The sequence below is a fragment of the Trachinotus anak genome, unplaced genomic scaffold (assembly GCF_046630095.1).
Source record: "Trachinotus anak isolate AG129_WGS33_773 ecotype Australia unplaced genomic scaffold, CSIRO_AGI_Tana_v1 ptg000012l, whole genome shotgun sequence".
NCBI lineage: Eukaryota > Metazoa > Chordata > Actinopteri > Carangiformes > Carangidae > Trachinotus > Trachinotus anak.
In genome coordinates this window covers 2,647,826-2,674,064 of record NW_027273863.1, presented here as the reverse complement: position 1 = coordinate 2,674,064, position 26,239 = coordinate 2,647,826, and the positions used below count along the sequence as shown (strand labels likewise).

General features: G+C 41.0%; 1 protein-coding gene across 1 annotated transcript; it reads left to right on the top strand.

Moving 5' to 3' along the window:
* The first annotated feature begins 198 nt into the window (after positions 1 to 198).
* LOC139629167 (potassium voltage-gated channel subfamily B member 2-like) lies at positions 199 to 25,074 on the top strand. Its single transcript, XM_071491612.1, has 3 exons — positions 199 to 501; positions 1,959 to 2,723; positions 18,511 to 25,074. Exons 2-3 carry the CDS (start codon positions 2,151 to 2,153, stop codon positions 20,524 to 20,526), a joined length of 2,589 nt encoding a protein of 862 aa, XP_071347713.1. The 5' UTR covers positions 199 to 501; positions 1,959 to 2,150; the 3' UTR covers positions 20,527 to 25,074.
* Positions 25,075 to 26,239: the final 1,165 nt, after the last annotated feature.

The window sequence follows — 26,239 nt, the reverse complement described above, 5'->3', positions numbered from 1 at the left end:
TACATGAGTGAAATGTGATGATTTCTGCTCTGACTCCGCCCCCTCTGAAAAGAAAAGAAAAGAAAAGAGAAAAGAAAAGAGGAGCGTGTGACTGGGGAGGAGGCCAGCAGGAGTTCAGGTGGAAACAAGCTGTTGATCTGGAGCTGTCCTTGGTGCTGCGACTCAATCCAATTACCCCCCCGCCCTCCCTATCCGTTTATTCGCTCCTCCTCGGTGCCGGTATCTCTCCGGGCCAGCCGCTTCACTCTCCTCTCTCTGTACCTGCTGTGTGTCTCCTCATGGCGCTCCCGCCGACTACTCCCGGGACTCTTCCCCTCCTGCACTGACTCTTTTCGGCTAAGATGCGGATCTCCAGCGGTCTGGGTGGTGCTCTCGGGGGCTTCGTGAATCCGCGGCCGGAGGGGAGGCGAAGCAGCTGGGGTAACTAACTGGGTGCTATGGTGGGACCTCCTGGACCGGCAAGAGTTCGGCGTTTCCGGAATAGCAGCAGTTTGCACCGAGGTAGGTGCGGACTCCTCATGGGTTTAAACTGTGGGTGTGAGGAACAGTGGTGCTGCTGCTGAAAGTGGTCTGTACTGGTCCAGGTTTTCCTTCTGTCCACCTTGTATTCTACCGTTTAAACTTTACCTTGGGTTAAGTCTCATCAATAATAAGATAAGAAATAAAAGACTCTGGAGTCTGGGTCCAGGATTCAACCTGTCTCTGGTCTGGTTTTATAAAGAATATGTCTCCTGTTACACAATTATTGGTGAAAATTAAGTGGCTCTTGGTTTAATAAGCTGAAGACATAAAGTGTGCAGTCTGTTTATTAGAATAAATGTTGATGTGAAATGATTTATTTTGGGAGTGAAGGTCTGGATAAGACTGATTTTTAGTAGTGACGTAGCAGCTTGGTTCCTGACTTAGCCATGTGTCCTATGAGTGTCCCAGAAGGAGATAGACGGTCTATAATTAACTAAGGCAGACCTGAGCCAGGGGAGACGAAGCCTAATGCCACTACTGGGATTTGTGGAACTCCATTACACAATCAGATAAAGGCCCCGCAGTCAGAGGACTTCAAATGGCAACATAAGCCTTAATAGACCAACAGGAGAAAAGCTTCTGAGAAGAAAGCAGTTTGATTCCATTCATTGTCTGGACTGAGTGAAAACTTGTTTTCATTACATGAGAAAATCAGCTGGAGGATGCTTCAATATTCACTGATTTATATCAGTGATTCTCTCCAGTTACAATACCAGAATTCTGGACAGTTACATAAACATCTGCTCAGATTTGCTGATGAGTTGATTTGGTGTTAAACTCTGCTGCTCACTCAACCAACATCATAAAGTCTGACGGGAAATATCTAACACTGAAAAACAGGACACTTTTAAAACAGGCGGCTGGAAGACAGATTTTTATTGTTAGACATTCTAAACACACTTTTCTGTTCCAGTCACCTACAGTTTATTTATGACGTATTTACAGATTACAAACATCGGAATAATATAATAATCTGTGCACTCATGACACTAATGATGCCATGTAGATTAGCAGATTTAGCCTGTCCAGTGCCACCCACCTCCTGGCTCCCTTCAGTAGGCATGGCTGGATTAACCTGCGCGAGGGTCTGTGGTCAAGTTTGTGTCAGTTTCGGGTCCTGAAAAGTTTGAGACCCACTGCTCCAGATGTCCATGAGAGCTCCAGGCTTCCTGTGTGTCAGCTGTTGTGCTAATTAAATTGGAACCTTAATTTGAAATGAGAAAATTCTGGTTGAGGATTAATGAGGATCCAGCTATTCATTTGTTCCTGGAGGCCCCAGCAGGTTAATCCAGCCAGAAGGACACAGGGATGTTTTTTAGGCTGTTGCTCATTATTTTTAGAGAGGTTGATCATCACAAACATGTGGTGGTGACTGAGGAGGATTCATCATTCACTCTGGTCGCACCTGTGTCATGTGTGATGTCTTGTTTTTCCAGCCATGTATCAAACCCAGAGTTTGGTGGTCTGAACACAGCCGGGTCAGCTTGCTGGACCTGGGCAACCTTTCCTGGACCAACCACCACCATCATCAACTCACTGAGCCTCACGAGCTCCAGACTCTCACACACCACCACCACAACCACATTTTGACCCTCCTCCACAGTGAGACAGCAGCACACAGAACAGACATGACAGACAGAGTGTCCAAAGGCCCCACCCGGCCCACAGCAGCTCCTGTGCTCCCACCTGAGCCCATTGACATCATCCGTGTCAAGGCCCGATCCCGGCGGGTGAGGCTCAACGTCGGAGGTCTCACACATGAAGTGCTGTGGAGAACACTGGACCGGCTCCCCAGAACCCGTCTGGGGCGGCTAAGAGACTGCAACACACACGAGTCATTGCTGGAGATTTGCGATGACTACAGCCTCACTGAGAACGAGTACTTCTTCGACCGGCACCCGGTGGCCTTCTCCTCCATCCTCAACTTCTACCGAACGGGGAAGCTGCACATGATGGAGGAGATGTGTGCTCTGTCCTTCGGCCAGGAACTGGACTACTGGGGTATCGATGAAATCTACCTGGAGTCATGTTGCCAGGCACGGTACCACCAGAAGAAGGAGCAGATGAACGAGGAGCTGAGGAGGGAGGCGGAGACGCTGAGGGAGAAGGAGGGGGAGGAGGAGGACCTGGGCTGCTGCCCCGACAAGAGACAGAAGCTCTGGGACCTGCTGGAGAAACCCAGCTCCTCTGTGGCTGCCAAGGTAACAACAGCTGCACACACGCTGCACATATTAGTAAAAGAAGGTTCTACTTACAGTAGAATCCCACTCTATCATTCTCTGCTGTAAGAATTTAGATTTGTGAACCAGGTTGACTGTGTCTCCAGAGGAGCTCTCTAAAGTCTGACCCTGGTGATGTCATAGTGATGTCATCAGTGAGATTTGACTACAGCGTTATAACATGAACATTACAAAGTGGAGGTGTGGAGTTTACTCTCGAATTGCATTATGGGAAATGTGGGATGCAGTGTTTGTGAAGCTTGATACATAGGGAGAATGTGACTAATGCAATTTACATTTATTTTACATTGGAGGAAAGTCTCCCAATGCATTTGCTCATGTACAGTATTTAAACGCAGTTTTGAGGTAATTGGACTTGACTTGTATTTTTTCATACTTTGCAGATTTAAAAAATTAACCCAAAACATACAATCAGCTTGTAAACTATGACACAGTATTTTGAAATGAACAAAAGTATGTTGTTAAAATGTGTTCCAGTAATATTTTTACCAGATTTACAGTAACATTTCCAAACTTTGTCATATTTACTTAAATCTTAACCTTAATTTTAAATATTAAATCAACATGTAAAAATTTTAATCTAAATGTTAAATGTTAAATTTAAATGTTGGTGAAACTTCGCTGATATAGTTAGCTAATATATTTAGCTAATATGCAAATGTCAGTCAGTGGAAGTACCATTTAGATTTAGATTTAGATTTAACATTCAGTATTTAATATTTAGTTTCAAGATTTAACATTTAGATTTAACAGTTAGATTTAGCATTTAGTTTCTAATTTAATATTTAGGTTTAGATTTAACACTTTAGATTTAGATTTAACATTTTGATTTAACATTTAACATTTAGATTTAATGTTTAGATTTAACATTAACATCACATTACAAGTGAATTTGGATATTACTGAAATATTTGTAGTTACAAACATTTTGATTTAACATCTAGATTCAACATTTAACATTTAGAGTTAGATTTAACATTTAGAGATTTGACATTTAGACTTAATATTTAGATTTAACATTTAACATTTAAAAGTTCACAAACATTGGACTGTTACAAATATTGTAATGAAACTGTTAAAAAGTTTCATTAAAAATTTCACGCCACTTTGTTTTAACTTTATTTGGAGCTGACAAAATTTTATTTCAGTATTCAACAGCATACCATTCTGCATTATGAGAACTTTTACTTTTGATATAAATATTATATTTTCCTCTGTGCTTTGATAAAGTAAAACCATGCCTGCATTTCTACACTGCTGTTTGGAAAAAAGTATAGTAGCAGCAACGATGAGACACAACTAGACTTACTGATTTCCCACCAGTAAGCAGGATTTCGTTATGTGTTGTGTTGAACCCACAGTGTAATACTCTGAGTATTAGTATTCAGCCCCAGTCGTTCCTTGAAATGAGTCTGAGACACCCTTTGAGCTCTGATCTGTTTCCTCCTCATGCTCTGTGATTAGCAGCCTCATGCAGATCCATGTACAAACATCAGAGGCCTTTAGAAAGCTGTAAGGGCCACAACCCTCCTTCACCTGCAGAGCATAGAGGAGGAGGAGGAGGGGGAGGAGAGCTCACTGCATCCTCTCCTGTATTGGACTGTCCTGGTGGAAAGCCAGTGAAGGTTTTATCTTTTGCAAAACAAACAAAAACAAAATACACCGCATTTCATTTTCCAGTAGCAGTATTTATCCATGCAGATATCTCTGCCTTCTGTCCAATACAATGGAGATGAATGGAATTTAGTTTGGTGCCCCCGTTGCACTGGATAATCCACACAACACAGTGAGAAACGCTGACAGTCAGCTCTGTGGATTATGTCGAGGTTTTTGGTCATTTGGGTGAAACATCACTTTAATTGTGTGATAATAGTTTAATCCAACAAAGAGTGACAGTGCACTTTGGCCTATTCCCACTTAGACATTAGCGTTTATAGACACAGGTGTATGTGTGTGTGTGTGTGTGTGTGTGTGTGTTCTTCATATTATATCCTACAAAAAGGAACACACTGTGTTTCTGTAACAGACAGAGTTAAGTTTTGTGTCCATATTTTGGGATCAGTTGGAGGATTATTGTGAGAGTAAAGACTTGGTGCTCAGATGAAAAGATGGCATCTTTTATTCTCTGTATGAATAAGTATGGATTTCCACTGAGATAATCTGTGTGTGTGTGTTTGTGTGTGTTTGTATGTGTGTTCGTCACGCTCCACAATGTCTGTCAAATGTTTCTCTAAGCTTTGTGGAGTAGCACACACTGTCATAAATATGTCATCTGACTGTTCACCACAGTGAGGAGAGGAGAGGAGAGGAGAGAGGAGAAAGGAGAGGAAGAGAGGAGAGGAGGAAAGGAGAGAGGAGAGAGAAGAGAAGAGAGGAGATAAGAGGGGGAGAGGAGAGGAGAGGAGAGGAGATGAGAGAGGGAGAGGAGAGATGAGAGGAGGAGAGGAAAGGAGGAAAGGAGAGAGGAGAGAGAAGAGAAGAGAGGAGATAAGAGGGGGAGAGGAGAGAGGAGAGAGGAGAGAGAAGAGAGGAGAGGAGAGGAGATGAGAGAGGGAGAGGAGAAGAGAGGATAGAGGAGATGAGAGGAGGAGAGGAGGAGAGGAGGTCTCTCAGTCAATTACACTCATTTATATCTAAATGCTCAGTGCAGGACATTGTATGTCCTTCATGCAAAACAGGTGAAACAGATGCACCTGCAGGTCCAGGAGACTGATGTGAGTCAAAATGTGATCAAGACTAGAGACTAAAGACTAGAGACTAGAGACTAGAGACTAAAGACTAAAGAGTAGAAAATAAAGACTAGAGACTAAAGACTAGAGACTAAAGACCAGAGACTAGAGAATAAAGACTAGAGATTAGAGAATAAAGACTTAAGACTAGAGACTTATGACTTGAGACTAAAGATTAGAGACTAGAGACTAAAGACTAGAGAATAAAGACTAGAGATTAGACATTAGAGACTAGAGACTAGAGACTAAAGAACTGTCATGTAAAGAATAAAAACAGATATAAGAGCAAAAGCAAGAGTATAAAGAGGAGAAGTCCCCTGATCGTGTTTCCAGCTGATGGACTGAGAGTGGTCCAGTCCAGTCTGAGAGGCCTGTCAGCAGCAGAAAGAGAGGCTGAGATGACTGAACCAACACAACTAGATCCAAAGTTTGCAATCTGTGTGACACAGTTGTGGTCTGATTTCTCTGTGGGTCCATCAGTCAGAAGAAAGGAGTTGGTTGATTGATTGATCGATTGATTGATTGATTGATTCATTCATTCATTCATTCGTTCATTAGATTTTAGTGGAGAAAGCTGTGCTGTTTGAAGGATCTTTTTTCGCAGCCTGTTCAAGGCGCCTCCCATTCAACCTGCATGTTCAGAGTCAAAGGAAGCACATGCATGAATGTGATTGAACGTTGTGAGTGAGTGAAAATATAACAAACATCCTTTTGCTCTATGCTATACTACACCTTAAAAACACATATACAGACACAACCTGACTGCTCTCTGAGGTGGAGGGTGGAGGTGTAGAAGCTATAGTGCAGTTCCAATCAGATCAACTTGAATGGTTCAGGTATCACTCACACCTGAACATTTTAAATTCCATTTTAAGTTCCATCCAGTCTAAAGGTAGATGTCCATGTGTTTGTGATTCTAAAGCAGGTCTAGGTTCTATATTAATACTGTAAAAGTATCAAAGCCTCAGTCCACAGAGAAATGCACACAGCCTGTATTCAGAAACTGAGCCTTAAAACCAGCCGTCAGGACTTCTGGAACTTTGTGATGTCACAACAAAGCAGTCATTGCCCCACCTACCTGGACCCACCATCCAACTTTGCAGGATTTGGTTTCTCTGAGTGTTTACCTGAAATCTGAATTATTTTTATTGGATCACTCAGTTGCTGAGTTGCTGAGGCTCAGAGCCTCTCTGTAGAACATAGAACCTACCTTCAGTCAAAATTGGCTTATTTATCTATTTTATTGTGTATGATGAACAGGTAAATATATCATCAGACCATGAAAGGCTGACAAAATCATTCCCATAAAACCTTGTTTGTTTGAAAAAGAACAATTATTGTTCATCTGTTGAGACAAAATCAGCTGCAGATTTTGTCTATTTTGAACTAAAAATGTTGAAACACACTATTGTGTGTCTGTTGTGATCTGGTTGTTTAACTTGGGGACAGTTACAACAATTTGTTGCAACCATCTTGACCCTGTCAGCGATGAAAGACCATCATGTGCATCACACACTGACTTTGACACACGCTAACCAAGACAACACAACAATGATTCAAACTCTCAAAAAAATGACTTTTATTCCTCCAAAACAACTTTTTAAGTGAATGCAGCAGCAGATGTTGAACGTGGCCTCTGTCTAACTGAGCATGTGCAGTATGAGTGTCATCACTTTAGCATGGTTCTGATTGGAGAAATAAGACTTGCAACTGCCCCCAGTCTTCCCTGACATGTATGATGTAATATAGTGAATGACGTGAACCTTGTTTCTCATGATAAAAGTTTACAGATGTTCATGGCTCTATAAATACAGCGAGAGCCTCATGTGACCACGCTGGAACCGTAGTGTCAGCAGGAGGGAAGCTGCTTAGGCAACACTGCACTCACACCGTCACGCCGTGTGTCACTCTGTGGCGGCAGTGATGCAGCTCAGCTCTTAACCAATCAGAGCGCCCCTTCCCGGTGACATGTACAGATCAGTGCTACTTTTGGAAAACACGGGGGCAGCGGGCACACACACACACACACACACACACACACACACAGCCGAGATGGACAATGATCCATAATAGTTTTGAGTTTTATTGGATGATATGAGCATTAAATGCTTCAATAATAGAGATTAGTTTCATACACTTTACATAATCTGTGTAATCTTCTTAGTTTTGGCTCTGATTACATTTTTTACATGTCCCCTTGCCCTATCTTTTGTAGTGATACGGACACACACACACACAAATTAGATTGTTTAATTTCAGTTTCTTCTCAGGTCAAATGTATTTAATACTTCACTTAAAAATTTTTCAATTCCACATTTTTTCAGAACAACATTATAACACAACACAACACAGCACAACATGTCTCATCCTCCACAAACTTTTCTTTAAAATAAAATTCAAACCCTGAGTTTGGGTGGAGGCAACAGTGAGTTATGACAGCACATCTTCATGCATGGTCACCTGTTCATAGTCGACACACACACACACAAACACACACACACACACACACACAGAGTATGACTTAGGAGTATGGCTTAATCTCCTTTGGGGCTTTTACCAGGACTGCTGCTGCTGCAAATAGACTAACTGTTGGCAGGTTGGATATTCTGTCCTGTCCACTGTCCGACCTGCTGCAGGGAGGGAGGAGGGAACACCGGGAGAGAGACGTTTCCTGGGGTTTGGGAAAATCCTGAGTTTCTTGAGGCTCATGCTGTATAACTGTGCTGCAGGGAGCACTTGTTTACCCAGAGCACACACACAAACACACACACACAGAGTTTCTCTGATGAACCACTGGTCCATAGCTGACAGAAGAGTCTGACGCTCCCTCCGCTCGTGGCCCCAGTCTTTCAGGATGTTTTCCTGTGGGCTGCTCTTTGCCAGAGGTGAAAATAGATTTTCTGCAGCTCACAGGGGAAAGTTTGTGTGGAGAGTTTCTCTGTTCACAAACATGACATCTCCTCTCACAGTCGGCGGCTTGTGAGAGGTTCTGTGGTCTTCACTAGATCTGCTCTTAATGAAGCAGATCTGAGTCTCATATTTCTATTTAAATTAAATTGATTCTTCGTAGTAAAATGTGTGCATATAATTATTGTACATATTATATGTATATTTTTTTAGATTATAGCAGTAAATTCACCAATCACCATAGAGAGTGACTTAACAGTGGAGGGAGCTGCCTGGCATTCAAGAATGTGGCTCCAGATTAAATCAAATTTAATCTGTGATAAAATTTAATCTGGTTCCACAGTGTTTTTTAGATTTCTTTTATTTTTGTATAACTTCTAACCAACTTCTTCATGATTGAGGTGTAGGAACAGAGAGACTCTACACTGAGCCTGAGGTCAGCATGTGAACAAGCTGAACCACATGATCTTAACTGTTGATACATCAGTTCGAATGATGATGAATATTAAAGTTATTAAAGGGACATTCTATAAAAAATGTTCATTAGGTTTTTTTAAACTTCCTCCTGCTTCACTAGTATTGTTTTATTATTATATAAACACTGGATGATTATAACAGATTTTCCAGTGTGTTTGCTTTCATTTATATCTCCACATAAGTACTTTATATGATACAGTTAAATTATGAGATTAGATTAGACTGCCTAACTCACTTGTTTATTTATTATTCTATATTAATACTGTGAAAGTATCAAAGCCTCAGTCCACAGAGAAATGCACACAGCCTGTATTCAGAAACTGAGCCTTAAAACCAGCCGTCAGGACTTCTGGAACTTTGTGATGTCACAACAAAGCAGTCACTGCCGCAAGCCCCACCCACCTGGACCTACCATCCAACCTTTTTGTTTTTGTTTTAACTTTATTAACACAACACCAAGCAGTCATTCTGTCGCTCAGCTAGCAGCTACAAGACATAAACATGTGGAGGACACACTGCACAGTCATTGGCTGTCAGGAGGCCAATAGATGATGCAGAGCCTTAACAAGGAGAGTAATATTAGAGACCTGTGACTTCTGTTCAGCTCATTTCAGACTTGACCATCTCCATTTGCATTTACCAGTGAGTTTTACTAAGCTTTTCCCAAGCAGGCTACACCCTGTCACCTGTGGTTGGCCTGATGTCACTGTGGTGATGTTGTGATGAGATGAGGCTGCAAATCCAAAATCAGTTTTAGTAAAAAAAATTACAATACTTTTAAAATTCTCTGCTGTAGTTTCCCAGGTGTATAACCCTGTGCATCCGTTCTAAGCCACAACAGGTGGTGTGGTTCATGAAAAACAAGTTACCCCAGTGACTTATTTTTATTAACCTGGAGCATGAGCACGGTAGTCAAAATATAATCTCATTCTTCCTGAAATTCAGGACATGATGGAAGTCACTGGTTGTGTGTTTTTGTGTGTGTGTGTGTGTGTGTGTGTCTCAGTCAGCAGTGCTCAGGCAGCATGTTTTCACAGGCAGCAGTAAGTGGCTGCTCAGGTCCAGTTTTTTGGCGCTGTGCCTTCAGAGCAGCAGAAGAATGTTGTGTATTCACTAATGTACTGTTGCTTTCCAATACTGAACGCTTTAATTCAACTGAGCGTGATTTATCTCTCCAGCAGGAAAGAGGCTGATCCAAAGTGGTTCGCCATCTACAGCAAAGTTCATCCTGTCATCTGTAAATCTTTTATTGGCCTGTGTGTCTGTCTGTGAGGGGACCACACAATACAAGCTGCCGGGCTGTCTCTCTGCTTTTGTCTTAGGTTTAGAGAGACACCAGTGATATTTCCCGCAGCTGATTAATGTTAATGTTATTACTGTGTGGCTGGTTTATTTTTATCAGAGGAGCGAGCTCACTACTGTAGCTACCTGCACATTCATTATGACTGAGCTTTTGAAACAATATTTCTCTCAGTCTTGTGAATGTAGTTTCCTGCAGACAAGTCACTGCTGCCGTGACTCAACATCACAGCTGTATCACAGCAGCATCACAACTGTATCACAGCTGTATCACAGCAGCATCACAGCAGCATGACATAAGGCAGCTGCATGTGTTTGACACTGGGGTCAGGGTCTTTAACACATGTTTTTGTTCTCTTCTGTTGTTCTCTTCTCTAGTTTTAACAGAGACAGAAAGGAGACGTTTAATTCTCATTATTTCCTGTAAATGTGTCACGTTGGTTTCTCCACCTCCCCACCCCTTTGGAGATGAGCGGCAGGTCTGAGTCCATTCCTATGGGAGAAGTGAATGTGATCACAGATTATGACAGATTCTTTCTCCCTGTGGTCACAGAAATAAATATTGGATCAATTTTTCACAAGCCATAGATCTTCAGAACATTCTGACATCAAAATGTCATTTTTCAGCCGACAGATCAGGAGAAAATGAACTTTATTCAGACCCCTCTCTGTCTCAGACTCACACTCTCGTGAGATCTTGCAACACAGATCTCCTCTCAGTGACACTGACTAGTAGTAAAACTCGATCTGTTGATGAAAAACATGAGATTTAGCTGAAAGCTCTACAAAAACCAAATAAGTGGATAAGAACTCACTGCAGTCACATCAAGGATCATGAGGAACAGGAGAAACGTGGTGAACGCCTTACTGATGGAAGAAATGGATGTAGAAGTCACAGCTGAAGGATCCACCATCAGTATTTTAGCATGTAGCATTTAGCCAACACCTGCTGGTCATGTACCACGACAGGTGTGTTTGATTTTGGACACTTGCTGTGGTCGGTGGGTGGTGCATTAAATTAGTCATTAAATTAGTGATTAGATGCAACCTGTTTGACCAGTAGCCTATGAGGTGTGAATTTAATTTCAATTTACATTTAAAATTTAGATTTAAGTAGGCTAAATGTGACAAAGTTCACAAATGTTGCTGTTAATTTCAGCATATGCCACTATTGGCCCCTTATATTTTAATGTTGAAAATGAATGAAATTACTGATTTTTAAAAAGTAGCTGCTTTCATGAAAAATTGTCGTTATGTTAATTATAAAAATTTTTGGGACTAATTTCACTAAGAGCTGCTTTGTTGAGATTTTATTTCACAATGCACTCAGTTGTTGTGGTTTATGCAGAAAAGGTAGGTGGTTAGCGAAATTTGAAAGCATCCTAACTACCTGACCATTTTTGTGGAAAAATGGAGAGAAATTCCCCTCCCTGATTCATTTGTAGAAGGATTTTGTTCATCCGACTGATGTATTGTGTGTTTGTTAAGAAACTTTTAAGTGACTGATAATGTATGATTTGCTGTGTTTTTGTTTTCCTCGTCAGCTTGAGAAAGAATTGATCTTAATTGTAGGTTTGACTGTGGCACCATCCTCCATCTTTCAGAACATGGAAATCTCAGGAAGTGTGTGGGTTTGGGGATTGTGTTCAAAATGTGTGTGAGCATTTTATGCAAGACAGTAGTGTAGCTTCACCCTGTTTTGATAAAGTAAAAATCTTGTTTATTATTCTCTAAAATATTTTGATTTATCTTTGGAGTACAACATGATCACAAAGATCACAAAAAAATTGGCGACATTAAACCAGAAGCTCCACAGTTGTCCTTCCGTTGTGGTTCATTGTAGGTGTTGTAGTGATCACCCTGCCCGGATGGCTAATAACATAGCATGTTTGGCTAATTACAGCTCAGCGTGTCACACAGACCAGCCAGAGGCTTCTCTATGGAGTAATTACTATAATTCTGACTCTTTCTGTCTTTATTCTCTGTGCCTCTTCCCTCTCTGTCTTTATCTTTGTGTGAGCATGTGTATGTTTTGTTGTGCAAAAAAGCAAAGCTGAATACCATGATGGCTTTCAGATCCTATAGATACGCAGAGTTGTCATCCACACTGTTTGGTGCAGTGTGAAAATAAGTCATCACACAGGTAGAACAACACAGCGCCAACAATGAAAATATCAAGCATGTTTGAAAAGTATGAGGGCATCAGTGTGTGTGTATGTGTGTGTGTGTGTGTGTGTGTGTGTGCACTGTGTTATGGCGGAAGTTATCCAGCCATCATCATAATGTTAGAACATTACCGGCCATGCCCACATGCTGGCTTGTAAAAAAAAACACAGCCCGTGCCTCGGACATTTGCACAGCAGCATCAACAGGGAGCAGGGAGGAGATTTGATTTGGGGTTTGTCGATTTTGGTGCTTAATATCCTGGTAGTGAATATCCACAATTACAACTTGTACTGAGGGAACATTTCACTTTTAACAATGTGCTCCTAATGTCAGCAGTGAAAGCAGAACATCTGGATTAGTTACAGGATGAATAAGTGAACATTAGTGTGACCTCAGTGTAACAGCAGATGACAACAATAGGACTGCAGAAAGCAGCGGCTTCATAAATCCACTGTGTTGACCTCTGCAGCAGCAGCAGCTGTCCAACAGATCCTGCGCCTGTTGTTCCAGAAATACCTCCACATATTGATCAGGGCTTGGGTTTCTCTGCCCAGTCACTTCATCCACTTCTTCATCCAGTCTTGTTTTTTTCTGTTTCTCTCATTTGCTTCTTTACCATCTGTCCGAAGTCTCTCTGAATGAATTGTGAAGTTTTTGTTTGAAAGGTGCAGAATCAAACTGAGCGTCATGACTTTTATAGGTTTAAATGGATTAATTGTGACCTTGGTGAGGTGACCCGATAGCACAGGGAACATACCAGGTGGGCACATATGCTCTGAGCAGGCAAGACCCCAGTTCGGACTCTTTCCTGTATGTCATTACCTCTTTCTCCCCCTTCATTTTCTCTACACTATCCTGTCAAATAAATGTGTGACATGCCCAAAAAATATCTTGAAAAAAGTTGAAGCTGGCAGGGACACGTTCACCACCCCCCTCTTTGTCGGATGATAGTAGTAGTCTATGATTCAGAGGTAGATATTGTATCTCATCAGTGACATATACAGTAGAGGTAAAACCAAATAATTAAATCAAGGAGTCATCATGGTCCTGTCTTGTCTTCAAAACATTAGGATTCATCCTCTGGGAACCATGAGTTTCTAAAACACATTTCATAGATATCCAGTCATTCAGTTCAGGGAGGAAAGGTCACAGGGCCAAACAAGTCATTAGAAAGTGGTAGTTTTTCTTCGTACTCACACAACAATGTGTGAAAGTATCATTAACTCTGCCACAGTTTCACTGTGACAAGATGTTTTTCAGGGTCCAGTTCATTTCTTTGTTAGCAACTCGCTGTGATACAAAGTGTTATTGATCAGCTGAATCCTAAATGTGGAGCCTCCATTAATTCTTCCTCCACTGTACAGCTTCTAAAGCAGCTTGTGTGTTCCTGGTACTGCTTTAAATCTGCCCTGGGTGCCAAGGTCACAGCATTTGGCAGCCATTAAGCCATTAAGACGCTGCAGGGTGGACACACTTTGATACACCTGCCCTCTACCTCCCTTTGTCCTGTCTCTCTTTCCATCTATCTTCTCTTTCGTCTTTCTCTCATCTTTCTCTTTGTCTCTCAGTTTTCTTTTTCTTGCTTGTCTTTGCAGTTTTGTCTAAAAACAGAGTTTTGTCTGAAACCAAGTCGCTCGGTCTGAATGAGGATTATTAAGCAGCAGGAACACTGTACACTGCGTAATGCTGTAATGCTCGGTGTCCTTTGACATGACTCTGATAGGCCAGACGGCCCCTCACCGGAAGCAAGCAATCCCTCCATCACATAATTCCACAGGAACTCTTTTGAGCCTTAGGGACAGTTGTCATAGCACAATAAAAAAGTAGCGATACAAAGATTAAATAACTGGCAGAAATGATCAGAGCAGACCAGTTCAAGCAGACAATGAGCACTGAGATGCTTGTGACTTGTTTTTTTATTGCTACTCGTGTTAAACATGTACTTTTTGATGCAATTGAGAGATTTTGAAGTCCCTGGTCATTTCAGTCACCGGAACCAAATGGGATAAGGAGCAACAACTTGGGTAACTGCCTATATTTGAAACTATCATACGCTTTTCAAAAGCAACAAAAGCTGGCTGTGGTAATGTCACCGACACAGGAGGGTGGATTCTACCAGAGGTTCTGGAGTCCAAACCTATATGGAGATTCAACCTGGGGACTTCTGACTTCCACGTGTGGAAGTGGGGCTAACCACCAGCTCCACAAAGCATCTTTATGATGACACACCCAAAGTTTGATAGACTGATTATTTCTTTTCAGAAAAGTAACTATTTTTCTCAGTTCAAGGAATGATGTTATGATGTATTTGTATATTTCTTTAAACTAGTTTGATGTAATAAATTTTCTTGAACAGGTTTTGGCAAGAATGGTGTGCTGATGATTCACACTGATTTCAGAAGAATCTGACAGACAGTTTGAAATGGCAGGAAGGTTAAAAGTAAGGGTGACTGATAAAAGTCTATCACAGGAAAGTAGAACACAAAGGCATTTTGAATCCAGATCAAGTAATTTGTGACACACAGGTTTAAATGTAAACATCTTTGTTGTACTGCCACTTTTGAGGCTGGCTGCTGTTTTGTACATTCATGAGGAAATTACAAGCTGTTGAATTTTGATTAGCTGCTGGCAGCCCAATTGACTGAGTTATAAAAAGCAATAATTTGACAAAAGTTAGAAAATGCTGCTATGTGTCACTGCATCAAATTTCAACTTTTTCTGATAATCTGACAAAACAAGCAATTATTACTCATATGGAACCTTTAACTGAACGTTGTAAAGACCTAATGTTCAGTTTTGTGAAAATCACCGTGTCAAGAAGAAGTTTCATGTGTCTAGGTCTCGTGGTTTTCGCTGCACAAACACCAGAGAGAAAAATAAATAATAAGATTAAAAAATGTTGGTAACTTAGTGTCACATGCGCCTCTGAGAAAACACAAAGTATGTGATGTTTATGCTCGCTCTCTGCTGCCTTGCCTTGGTGCCTCTCAGTTTACGACACTAGCTAACATTAGCTTAGAAACGGAGTACACTAACATCAACAAATGACTGGTTCAGAACACAACACAGACACGTCTGGTCTTTAAAAGCTGTTACTTTGCAGGTTTATGTGAATTATCTCCAGTCTAACGTTACTCATATCACTGCTCACCTGTTTATAACTGATGTTAGTTTAGGTTTAAACTACGATGGAAGCTGCAATGGAAACTATCCTGTCAGTTGTGGCAACGCATCTTAGTTCATTAATTGTTAGCATTATCAAACCACAGATTTAGCTATGCTAACATTGCTGAGCCTCTTGGTGAAAGCCAGACAAACAGCAATTGGCTTACACTGTCCTGGCAAAAAAATCATAACATTAGTCAAACTGTAGTCTCATATAACCAGACCTGTCTGTCAGTACTGATATGTCAATATCTGTCAAATATAGTCTATAGTCTATAGTCTATAGAGTATAGTATATATACATCAGTTAAGATAAATTGCATAAAACTGATGAACATGTTTTTAAAAATACCATTCACTGAAGCATACCATCTCAGTGATTATGATATCAGCCACATAAATTAGACAAGTTATTTTGAATTTGATACAGGCAATGCTCTTGTTATTGGTGCAAATCATTGGCTATGGTTTTCGCAGTCACCAGATCTCATTGAAGCTGTTCTGGCTGCATGTGGTAGAATAACACCTCCTCACTAAGACACTTCATGTTGGTATGTCCTTTAATTTCTCACCTGCCTGTTTGTTTATTCATTTATTCATTTATTTTGGTGTAAAGCTTGTCTTGGGGGTGTCCAATAATTGCCTGATTCTTCCTGTTGGGGGAGGAAAGAATGAGTAACCACTTCTAACCTCTCTCTATCCTTTCTATAGATAGCAACACAATCCTATTACAATTATCCTGAAATGTCCTAGCAAGGGCTGCAGAGAGACTCAGACCACACATGCTTCAGCTACCTGACTTGGCTCTGACATTAGAGTTCCTTGGTAACGTTTTTGAGCAGAGATTGTAGATAGTTGTGTTGAATCCCCTCTGTCTATTTTCTAGGTGAGAAATGGGGCTACTGAACAGGGGCAGGGGGGTCAGATTTTCACACATCTCCTGTGAATTTAAATATGCAGGGGCAAAAAATAACTCAGTCTGTTCACATTTTACTACCCAAATGTAATATTTAGTCTTGACTGTCTGCTTGTCCTGGTCACCAATTCTTTCCAGTGGATTATGGGTAAAAATGGTGGTGGTGGAAAGTAACTAAGTACATTTAATTAAGCACAGAATTTCATTACAGTTTGGAGGTACTTGTACTGTATTTCAGTGTTTCCTTTTCATCCAACTTCATAATTGTATTTACATGTCTGAGGAAAACATTATACTTTTCACTCCATTACATTTATCTGAAAGCTGAAGTTACTACTTTACATATTCTACATTTAAAAACGTATGATACACTTATAGAATACAGTATCAACCTCAGAGGTGGTTTTATTTGACTGTTAAAGCCTAAAGAGATTAAACTATTCAATAGTTAATCTTCTTCATATATCATTAATCATCTCATGACGTCCTAGATTTATCTGGTGGCCCTTTGGAGGGGCCCGTCCCCTTGGTTGGGACCCACTGGACAAAACTACATAACTGTAAATGAAGTAGTTAAAAGTATCTCCACCTCTAGCAAATACAATAATAACATGTTGTCTACACGTTGGTACCTTTTGATGCTTTTAATTTTCATACTTTTTATATTGTTGTATTGATACCTGTACTTAAATAAAGGCTCTGAGTTCTTCTGATTATAGATGTGGATCCACATCTGCGGGAACATCCATCCACACCAGCTTCCTCCTCCTTTTACCATGCCGTGATATGGCCACTAGATGTTGCATAAAAATAATAAAATTATAAAATGTAACCATGGGTCATGGTTAACAATCATTAGGCAAATATGTACAGCATTAATGGTGACTGGTCTTACCATTAAAGAAGAACATATGGCAGAGCAAGTAAAGCTTTAGCTGTAAGTATTTTTCATGAAAATCTTGCCCATTGAGGATGGTGTCAGTGTTGGGGTTAGCTGTTCATTCTGCTTTGTAGTCAAAGGTAATCAATAGAAGAGGTTTAGGGGGAAAACTGTCACTTTACATAACATGACACAGCTTTCAGAGCTAAATCCTCTCAGGAGTATTGGTCAAAAAGTGACCTTTGCTGACCTTTCTTCCAGTGCTGCCCTCAGGACAAAGGTCCCACTGTTAAGGCTCCTGAGCCAAATCAGTGTGTTACTGATTGAATCTAATAAATGTGCACAGTGGAGTGTAAGGAACACTGCAAATACCAGAAGCCATGGACATTGCTTTAGAATTTTTGTCTGATTGATGTGAATAAGTTTTGTCATGTGTGTTCTGAATGGCTTCACCTTCACATGAAGGTTGGGGTGAGGGGGCAGCTCCAGCGAGTCCTGGTCTTAAATCCTTGTTTGAAGAAAGTGTACATTATAGTCCCAGCAGACAGTGAACTATGCTGCAGCTCATCACCTCTGCAGGCTTTGCAGGCCTGTTGGAGAAAAAGTCAATAAACAGAGAAACACTACAATAATCCTATTGACTTAAACCCCTCATCATGTCCTTATATGTAGTATAAAAATATGGCTCATGTTATGGATGTAATGGCAGCTTTGAGTGTTAGTTCAAATAGTAGTGATGATGAAATAGAGATATTGTATAACTCAAACAACATCAAATTATTATTAATCAGCTATGTAATAAAATCCATTTATTATTGTAATTATGGATTTGGATTCACTTAATTATAAAAATAAAACAGAAGGGTTCACCAGTGCATCATTTTGTGCTAATCCATCCAGTAAGATTATATGTTGGATAACTGAAAAAGGTGACAAGTAAAAGGATCATCTCACCTGCATGGTTCCATTAGAGGAAAAGTCAGGGGACCATTAGTCAGTCATTAGGGTTCATCCTCTGGAGAACATGACAAACCATTTCATAATTGTGGAGGTATTTCAACGTGAACCAAAGTTGCAGACAGACCAGCTGGCAGTGTCATCCCCAAAGCCTTGCAGCTAGGGTGGCTAAAAACTATAACGGGGCCAACTTGCTGCATAGAGATACAGTGATACTAATGCAGTAACCCATGATCTTGTCTTTCTCTGCAGGTCCTGGCCATGATCTCCATCCTATTCATCATCATTTCCACCATCTCATTGTCTCTCAACACCCTGCCAGAGCTGCAGGTGGTGGATGAATTTGGCCAGTTCAATGACAACCCCAGCCTAGCCCATGTGGAAGCTGTCTGCATTGCCTGGTTCACCATGGAGTACATGCTGCGCCTTCTCTCAGCACCCAACAAGTGGAATTTCATCAAAGCACCACTCAACATCATTGATTTGCTGGCTATACTGCCTTACTATGTGACCCTCTGCCTAACTGAGTCCAACAAGAGCGTGATGCAGTTCCAGAACGTACGCCGTGTGGTCCAGATCTTCCGAATTATGAGGATTCTGAGGATCCTGAAGCTGGCGAGGCACTCAACAGGACTCCAGTCTTTAGGCTTCACTTTGCGAAGGAGCTACAACGAGCTTGGTCTGCTGATCCTCTTCTTAGCCATGGGCATCATGATCTTCTCTAGTTTGGTATTCTTTGCTGAGAAGGACGAGGATGCCACCAAATTCACCAGTATCCCTGCCTCCTTCTGGTGGGCTACAATTACCATGACCACCGTGGGTTACGGAGACATCTACCCTCAGACCCTGCTGGGCAAGATTGTAGGAGGGCTATGCTGCATAGCAGGTGTGTTGGTCATCGCCCTTCCTATCCCAATCATCGTCAACAACTTCTCTGAGTTCTACCGAGAGCAGAAGAGGCAGGAGAAGGCCATCAAGAGGAGGGAAGCTCTTGAAAGAGCCAAGCGGAGTGGAAGCATTATTTCTATTAACCTAAAGGATGCTTTTGCACGTAGTATGGAGCTTACAGATGTGCTGGTGGAAAAGAGAGAGGACAGTAAGTGTCCTGTGGATAATCACCTGTCACCCAGCCGCTGGAGCTACCACAAACACTACTCCAATGCAGAGGTGAGTAGCCCAGGCAGGTCTCAACACTCTCATTACCATGAAGTGGTTCAGCTGGGCTCTCCTGAACGGGTCAAGTTGTCAGCAAACAAAACCACCCTTCAACACCTCAACGTGAAGAGGCTGGAAGATGCTTACAAGGGAGCAACCATCCAGGAACAGCAAGAAAAAAATACTGAGGAACAGCTAGAGATGAAAACATTGACCTCAACACAACCCCAGCAAACTTCACCTGAGGTCAGCATTACTGGGAAATTCTCTAAGGTGGATGATGATTTTCCAGTGGACAGAGGAGACACAAGCTCTCTTCTTCTGAGTGCTGAAGGTCAAACTGCTGCTAGACACCAGCGTATCCCCCCTCCCTTGGATCTAAGTCAGATCAGCACCATGGAGGTGAACAGGGGCCCTGACAGCATCCAGCCAGTGACAATCATCAAAGAGGGTTTGTATGAGTTTGTGTCCAGCCCCAGAGGAAGTGGGGCTGGAGATATGGGTTTGATGCCACAGAGTGCGGAAAGCCTTGGAGTGACCTATGGCAGCATCTGCAGCACCTTGCAAGATTATAGCAGCCCTCAAAAGGCAAGAGCCCTCAAGGTTGATTTCATTGGATCCCAAGATGATGTGCTTATGGCAGTGATGACACCTGTGGCAACCCCGGCCTCTGGTGGCTCAGCTAAACTTGCTCAACTACTCTCTGACGATATAGTTTCCAGGTTTTCTCCAACTCCGAGCTCTGCAACACAGGAAGCTAAGTCTCCGCTGGCAATCCTGCAGTCTCCGTCCCTGGCCCAGCAATCTGTCAATCCAGGTAACTCCCAGGGGGGAGGTGAGGGCTCAGCAGCCAGGAGCTTAGAAGGTGAAGGGCAGCTCACAGGCTTAAGCCACCAGGGGAGGAATCACATGGAGAGGTCTGTTGTTGGCTCAGGCAGCAGTCTGAGCCCACTGTCTAAAGCCAGCCCGCTCAACTGCACCCAGGAGCTAGTAAGTATGGCAGGAGGGGAGGAAGGAGGAGGAGGAGATGAAGCAGAGCAGAGCGGAGAGAAAAGAGAAAACCACATTGTCCTGGATGGAAGCATTACACCACCCTGTGAAACAAGCATGTAAGCCCAAAAGCAGAGAGAGGTTAACAGCCAGGGACGCCAAATAGATGAGTTGGGGAAAAGCTTGATGGGATGGAAGACAGCAGCTACCCAGAATACACTGTAACAGCTAATACCTGTGGTGCACCTGTTGACAAAGACACAGTGGGAACACTTTAAAGCATTAAGAGTTGTGCAGCTTTTCTGGAGAGATGCACTTGTTGTATCCCACAAGACTTTTGGACTCTTGTCTCTTTTTTTGGCAAGCACTGCTGTCAGCAACCAGGTATCTCTGCAGTGTTGTCACGTTGTGACGTTATTAATGGGCATTGAGGGAAGTCAGAAGCACACGCCCGTGGTCTGGGTTCTATCTGAACAATGGTCTCATGTCAGTTGTTGCTGACTTGTTCTTTGAAGAATAATATGCTCCAGAGAAAAACAGTGACAAGTGATTGATATTTTAGGGCTCAGATGTGAGCATAAACAAAGCCTTGAGTGAATGAGAATATTTACGACCTTCCTGGAGAATTTTTGTGTACAGCTCAACAGGTATAATTTACAGTTTCCTATTGCTTGCTATTTAGGCCTATTCCTTGTGATGGACTAATTACACCAAGGGAAGACAGAAGGTGGAGGGAAAAAATATTTTTTATATTTGTCTAAGCAACTTTTGAAAATTTATATTTTACAAGACTTGAAAAATCACTGATCAATCATTATGCTCGTCATTCTCTCTGTCCAGGTATTATGTTCTTGTAATGGGACCCAGATCAAATGCAAGCACACGATACAGGACAAAACGTCTCACTCTTATAATTCTGTTGGTACAAGAGCATCTTCCGTATCCTGAACACTGATATTTGTCCCAGTGCTTCAACCATAGATTCTCATTTATGTATCTTTCTATTATTTTATTTTTATTTTTATTTCTTTCTCTCCTTTTTCCATAATACCTGAAACGAAGGCAGAGTCTTGAAAATGAAAAGGGAACATAATAGTAATGTCAAGGCTGTTGTATTCACTGCTCTTTAGAGTGAGAAAAATCCTAAACTAAATGAGACACCTGAGTCTCATAAGGAGGCAGGTGAAATGAGTAGATATATAAACACAGAAAGAGCGCACAGGGACAGTGGGCAAGTTCACTGATCACTCATGTGTGGGTCAGCACACTCTACCTGTGTCCCAGATCAGGGGCTCCTCCTTCAGTGTTATGTGTTTCTGTGGTGAATATGTTGACAGGTTCATGAGGCTTAACCCAGTCCAAATGAAACTAACGAACGTGACCTTCTTCACAAAAAAAACTGACTAGTCACTGATTGAATGGTGTGTTCGGGCAGCCCTCCTAAATCCAGTAATATCAGCAGAGCAGGAAGAATCAGATTGACAAAGAGCACCCAAACACCCCATCTGTTTTGGTCTCTGTGAGACTAGTGTCTTATTAATGGAGGTTTATTACAGCTTGGGTCTTATTTTGTAGTATTGACCATCAAGTCTGTCAATAACAATACTGCACTTTCCAAGTTAATAGTTAAGAACACAGTGACTTCAATACAAAGATGACCACAGGTCAAGAAACGTCAGCATTCAGACTATCAGACAGATCAGAAACAAACGCATATGGAACAGAAAATGAAAGTAAACTGCAAGAATATAACATCCATCATAGATCAGACCCACCACTGTACTTACACATTCTAACAAAGTACCTGTCTCATTTAAATGGGGCAGGGGGCTGCATCCAACAATTATTGTAACCAAGTTTGGCGGTGGATGGATGAGTCAACAAAACACAGGAATATGACACAGGAGAGCCGTGTACAATTCCCATGTGAAAGTAGCAGTTTATGTTGTTTCTATTATCCATGACCGTTCATTATTATTGTAACCATGACAACAAAGATCATCTAATTTTGAGGAAGTACTTATTTTAACCCAAATCACCATCTTTTCCTAAACCTAACCCATGACCCTTATTATAGTAACCATGGCAATAATAAAGTTGCGTGTTTATTATTGTAACCATGACAACTGATGTCCGGTACACCTGCTGCCATAGGGACGCTATTTTAGGAGATACTGTTAGGGATCATATCAGAAGGTTGTTGGTTGATCAGGTTGGAGGACTGCTTGGAGCAACAACAAGACACAGAGTTCCTGGAGAGAGATCAGGGAGACTGGCAGACTTTTCACCCCACCTTCACATGTGGCTATTCAGGAGTAAACATACATGAGATACAGTCTCACTACCCCCTTTACTGCAGCTGTGTGACTACAGTTCTCCTCTACAATAAAAGATGATTAGTGACACTTCACTTTTAGTTTTACCTCCAAACAAAGTGACTGAAATAATCTGGATAAACTGTTGGCCTGTCTGATCATGTGACTGGATGCGTTTCTTGACTTTGTTGTTGTGATATCCTCAGCATTTCACTTGGGGAATATTTTATCAGAGCCAATAGTAAAGATGGACAAAACTACTGAAATATGACCGAGTGGTTGAAGGAGGAGGAGCGTGTTCCTCGTCCTGGCCTTCAGTCACCTGTGACGCCCACTGAAGGAGGTGGCCCCTCAGTTCATGTGACTCCACACACTGTACTGTTCTAACAGCACATGCTCATGTACTGCAGGGAGATACAGAGAGTGTGTGTCTGCCTGATTTTCATTGCATGGGTGCTGACTGTATTGTAAAGGTAGTGTAACAGTGACCTCTACAGGCGTCGCTGATGCCTCTGTTTAATCTTACCTAGTGTGTCTCCTTTTATCAGGTCAGTTGTGCATCAGCTTTAACATATGACACATTCAAACGCACATTTGACTGCATGCACAACTGACTGCTTGCACAGAGAGTGCAGAGTGAGTGTGTGGTGATGGACATGATATTTATTTATCTTTGTTCCCAACCATCACTCACTCTATCTAGATTTTTTGTTGTCAGTTAAAACTAATTTATTGCATTTTTATAAGAGGGATGTGGAGCTGTGTGTTGTTGTTAATATCCCATTATATTAAAAAAAAAAAAAAATTGTGCCTTTTCATAAATAGACAATTTATGAGAAGGTGAAAAAAAACCTGTACAATATGGCCAGATTTTTGTTTTGTTCTGTTTTTGTTCTTCTCTCGTTTTTTTTTTCTGTTTAGAGGATGTTTTGATGTGTGAATCCTCAGGTTCTCAGGGTTTGCATACCGTCACAGCTTTGTGTTGTTCTCTTATCAATGTCAGTGTCAGTCATGTAGTTGTCACGCAGCATTAGCTTCACACTTTAACCCTCACTGTGCCACAATGTCATTTTACTTCAGCAAATGAGACTGTGGAAAGCAGTGGCTTCAGGTTCAGCAGTGAGTTCAGCCTAGTTCACTGGTGCTGCAGCAGGAAACTGTGTATGAACTGCAGACACTCAGCAGGGGGGTGGTTAATCGTAACAAAGACAGCTGCCAACACAGCATGTGTTCACAATATTAGGTACGTGTGACATCCAGTCAGCATCAACCTCTGTACAGCAGCTTTAGAGATGCAGTGTGACTCCTTATTTTATAGGTTTTATAACCAGATGTGATGGGGCACTAATTTCTAAATGTGTTCTGGGAGACAGTGTCTAAAGCAGGCCAGAACCACTGGAAATCCCTTATTTAAAACACTACTGAACATGTACATAAAGGAGCAGAGACTGTGTGGACCTTATACCCAAACCTTCATCTTAATCCTGCCCAGATAAAGTCAATCTAATGTTAACCACAGTAACCTAATCTTATGCGTGCAGCTTAATCTTTATTTTGTCCAATTGAGTGAATATACGAAAATAAAAAAGACTGTAATATAGTTCTGAAAAGAAGGGCAGTCACTTTGGTCCAATATTAAAACTTTAAAATGTAAAAAAAAAAAGCACAGCAGAGTAATAATATTACTCTTGATATGACAATGTGCCTGCTCACTATTAGCTAACTAAAGGGGACAACTACACTGATAAAACCTTGTACATATAAACAGAGAATGTAGATTTCAGGAAATATTCCATATGGTCATGACAAATATATACAGTGAAAAATAAATTTTAAATCATTGAGGTGAATTTTCAGAAGCTACAGACTGCAGACTGGGAGCAGGTTAGCCCAGGCTAACAGAGGGGAGGTACAGTGGAGCCCTGTGGAGGGGACGCTCCACTCTGGACCAGGACAGTTTGATCAGATGTGGCGCCGCGGGACAAAAAGTGTCGATTGGACCCGCTTGGACACTGCTTTGGCTCTCCTATGCACAACCTAATCTCCACACCATCATCTGAAAATGTTGCACAATCTCAAGCATTTGTATCTGTTCTTGTGATCACTTAGGTTTTGTACAGTTAAAATACAATCACACAAACCAGACACTATGAAACCTGCTCCTCTCTCCCTCCTGCTCTCACTCTTTTATTGTTTCTTTGATGTTCCACTCGTCCATCATCTGCTTTGTTTATCAGTAGCCTGTGTGATGATTAGTCTCATTCATTATTTCTTTAGATCAACATAATAATAGTGGATTTTAGAGATTGATTCAGTTACCACTATGCAAGACAAATAAATGTGTTCATGTGACCTACGTCTGTCTTGTGTGTTTTTGTGTTTCTGTGTATGCTTGTGTGTATTACTGCTGGACTACAAGTCAGACCCACAGATAACAGACCAGAGCTCTACATCCTGTGCATTAATACAGGAACCTCTTCAAAAGGTCATTAGGATTTTCTGACATAAGTTTATTTACATTACATGTTCTATATTGACATCTGTCAATATATTTCATTTTTTAATAATAATTATTAAGATTTGAGAGATCACCAAATCTTGACCAGGACCATAACCACCAATGAGGCCACATCTTCAGGTTTCTGTTTGGGAATACAGACATTACATATATGACATGTATATGTCACCTATCAGGCTACATATTATTATCACACACACACACACACACACACACACACACACACACACACACATATATATATATATATATATATATATATATATATATATATATATATATATATATATATATATCTAGGTATAAAGATATAATTTACAACATATATGAAATATATATAATAATTTTTTTGTATATGTACATATATAAAAAGAATATCTGTATGATATATATGACATGTTGCATCTGTTAATAATATATATTTAATCTATATGTGCAGGTTTGTTAAAACAACATAAATGTAAAAATTCTATATGTTTATATATGTTTTTCCTAATTTCGCATTAATTTTAAACATCTTCACATTCTGGTCTCACACCTTTGGACTCTACTGTTTACAATAACATATTATGACAAACTGATATATATATTTAAATAACACATGTCTACAATATAAGCATATATCCATAATCTATGGAATCTATCGGTTTTAGGGACTTGGGGGAAGTTAAGTTTCCGCAGCTTAAACCCAGACATGAAAAATCTGACTCATTAAAACTGTATGTTCCGGTATCTCGAAGTTTTCTCGGGTTGCACTGTGGGGACCTGGACCTGGACTCAAAACCTCCTGGTTACAGATACTCATGGTAATGGAAGTGGGGTTCAATCTACTTACAACAAGGTGGATGACAATGTGTGGTGTATTTCATTTAATATGACAGTCATAATCTAAGTAAAGACATCAGGAAATTATAATTAATATTTAAAGATTAATGTTAACCGGAATAATTTATTATGGTGGACACATATGTTATTTCTATTGTACAAAAGAAGCAGATTAAAC

Coding starts and splice junctions, on each gene's coding strand:
- LOC139629167 (XM_071491612.1), top strand. CDS start 2,151: ATGACAGACAGAGTGTCCAAAGGCCCCACCCGGCCCACAGCAGCTCCT. Junction 2,724..18,510: donor GCTCCTCTGTGGCTGCCAAG/GTAACAACAGCT, acceptor CTTTCTCTGCAG/GTCCTGGCCATGATCTCCAT.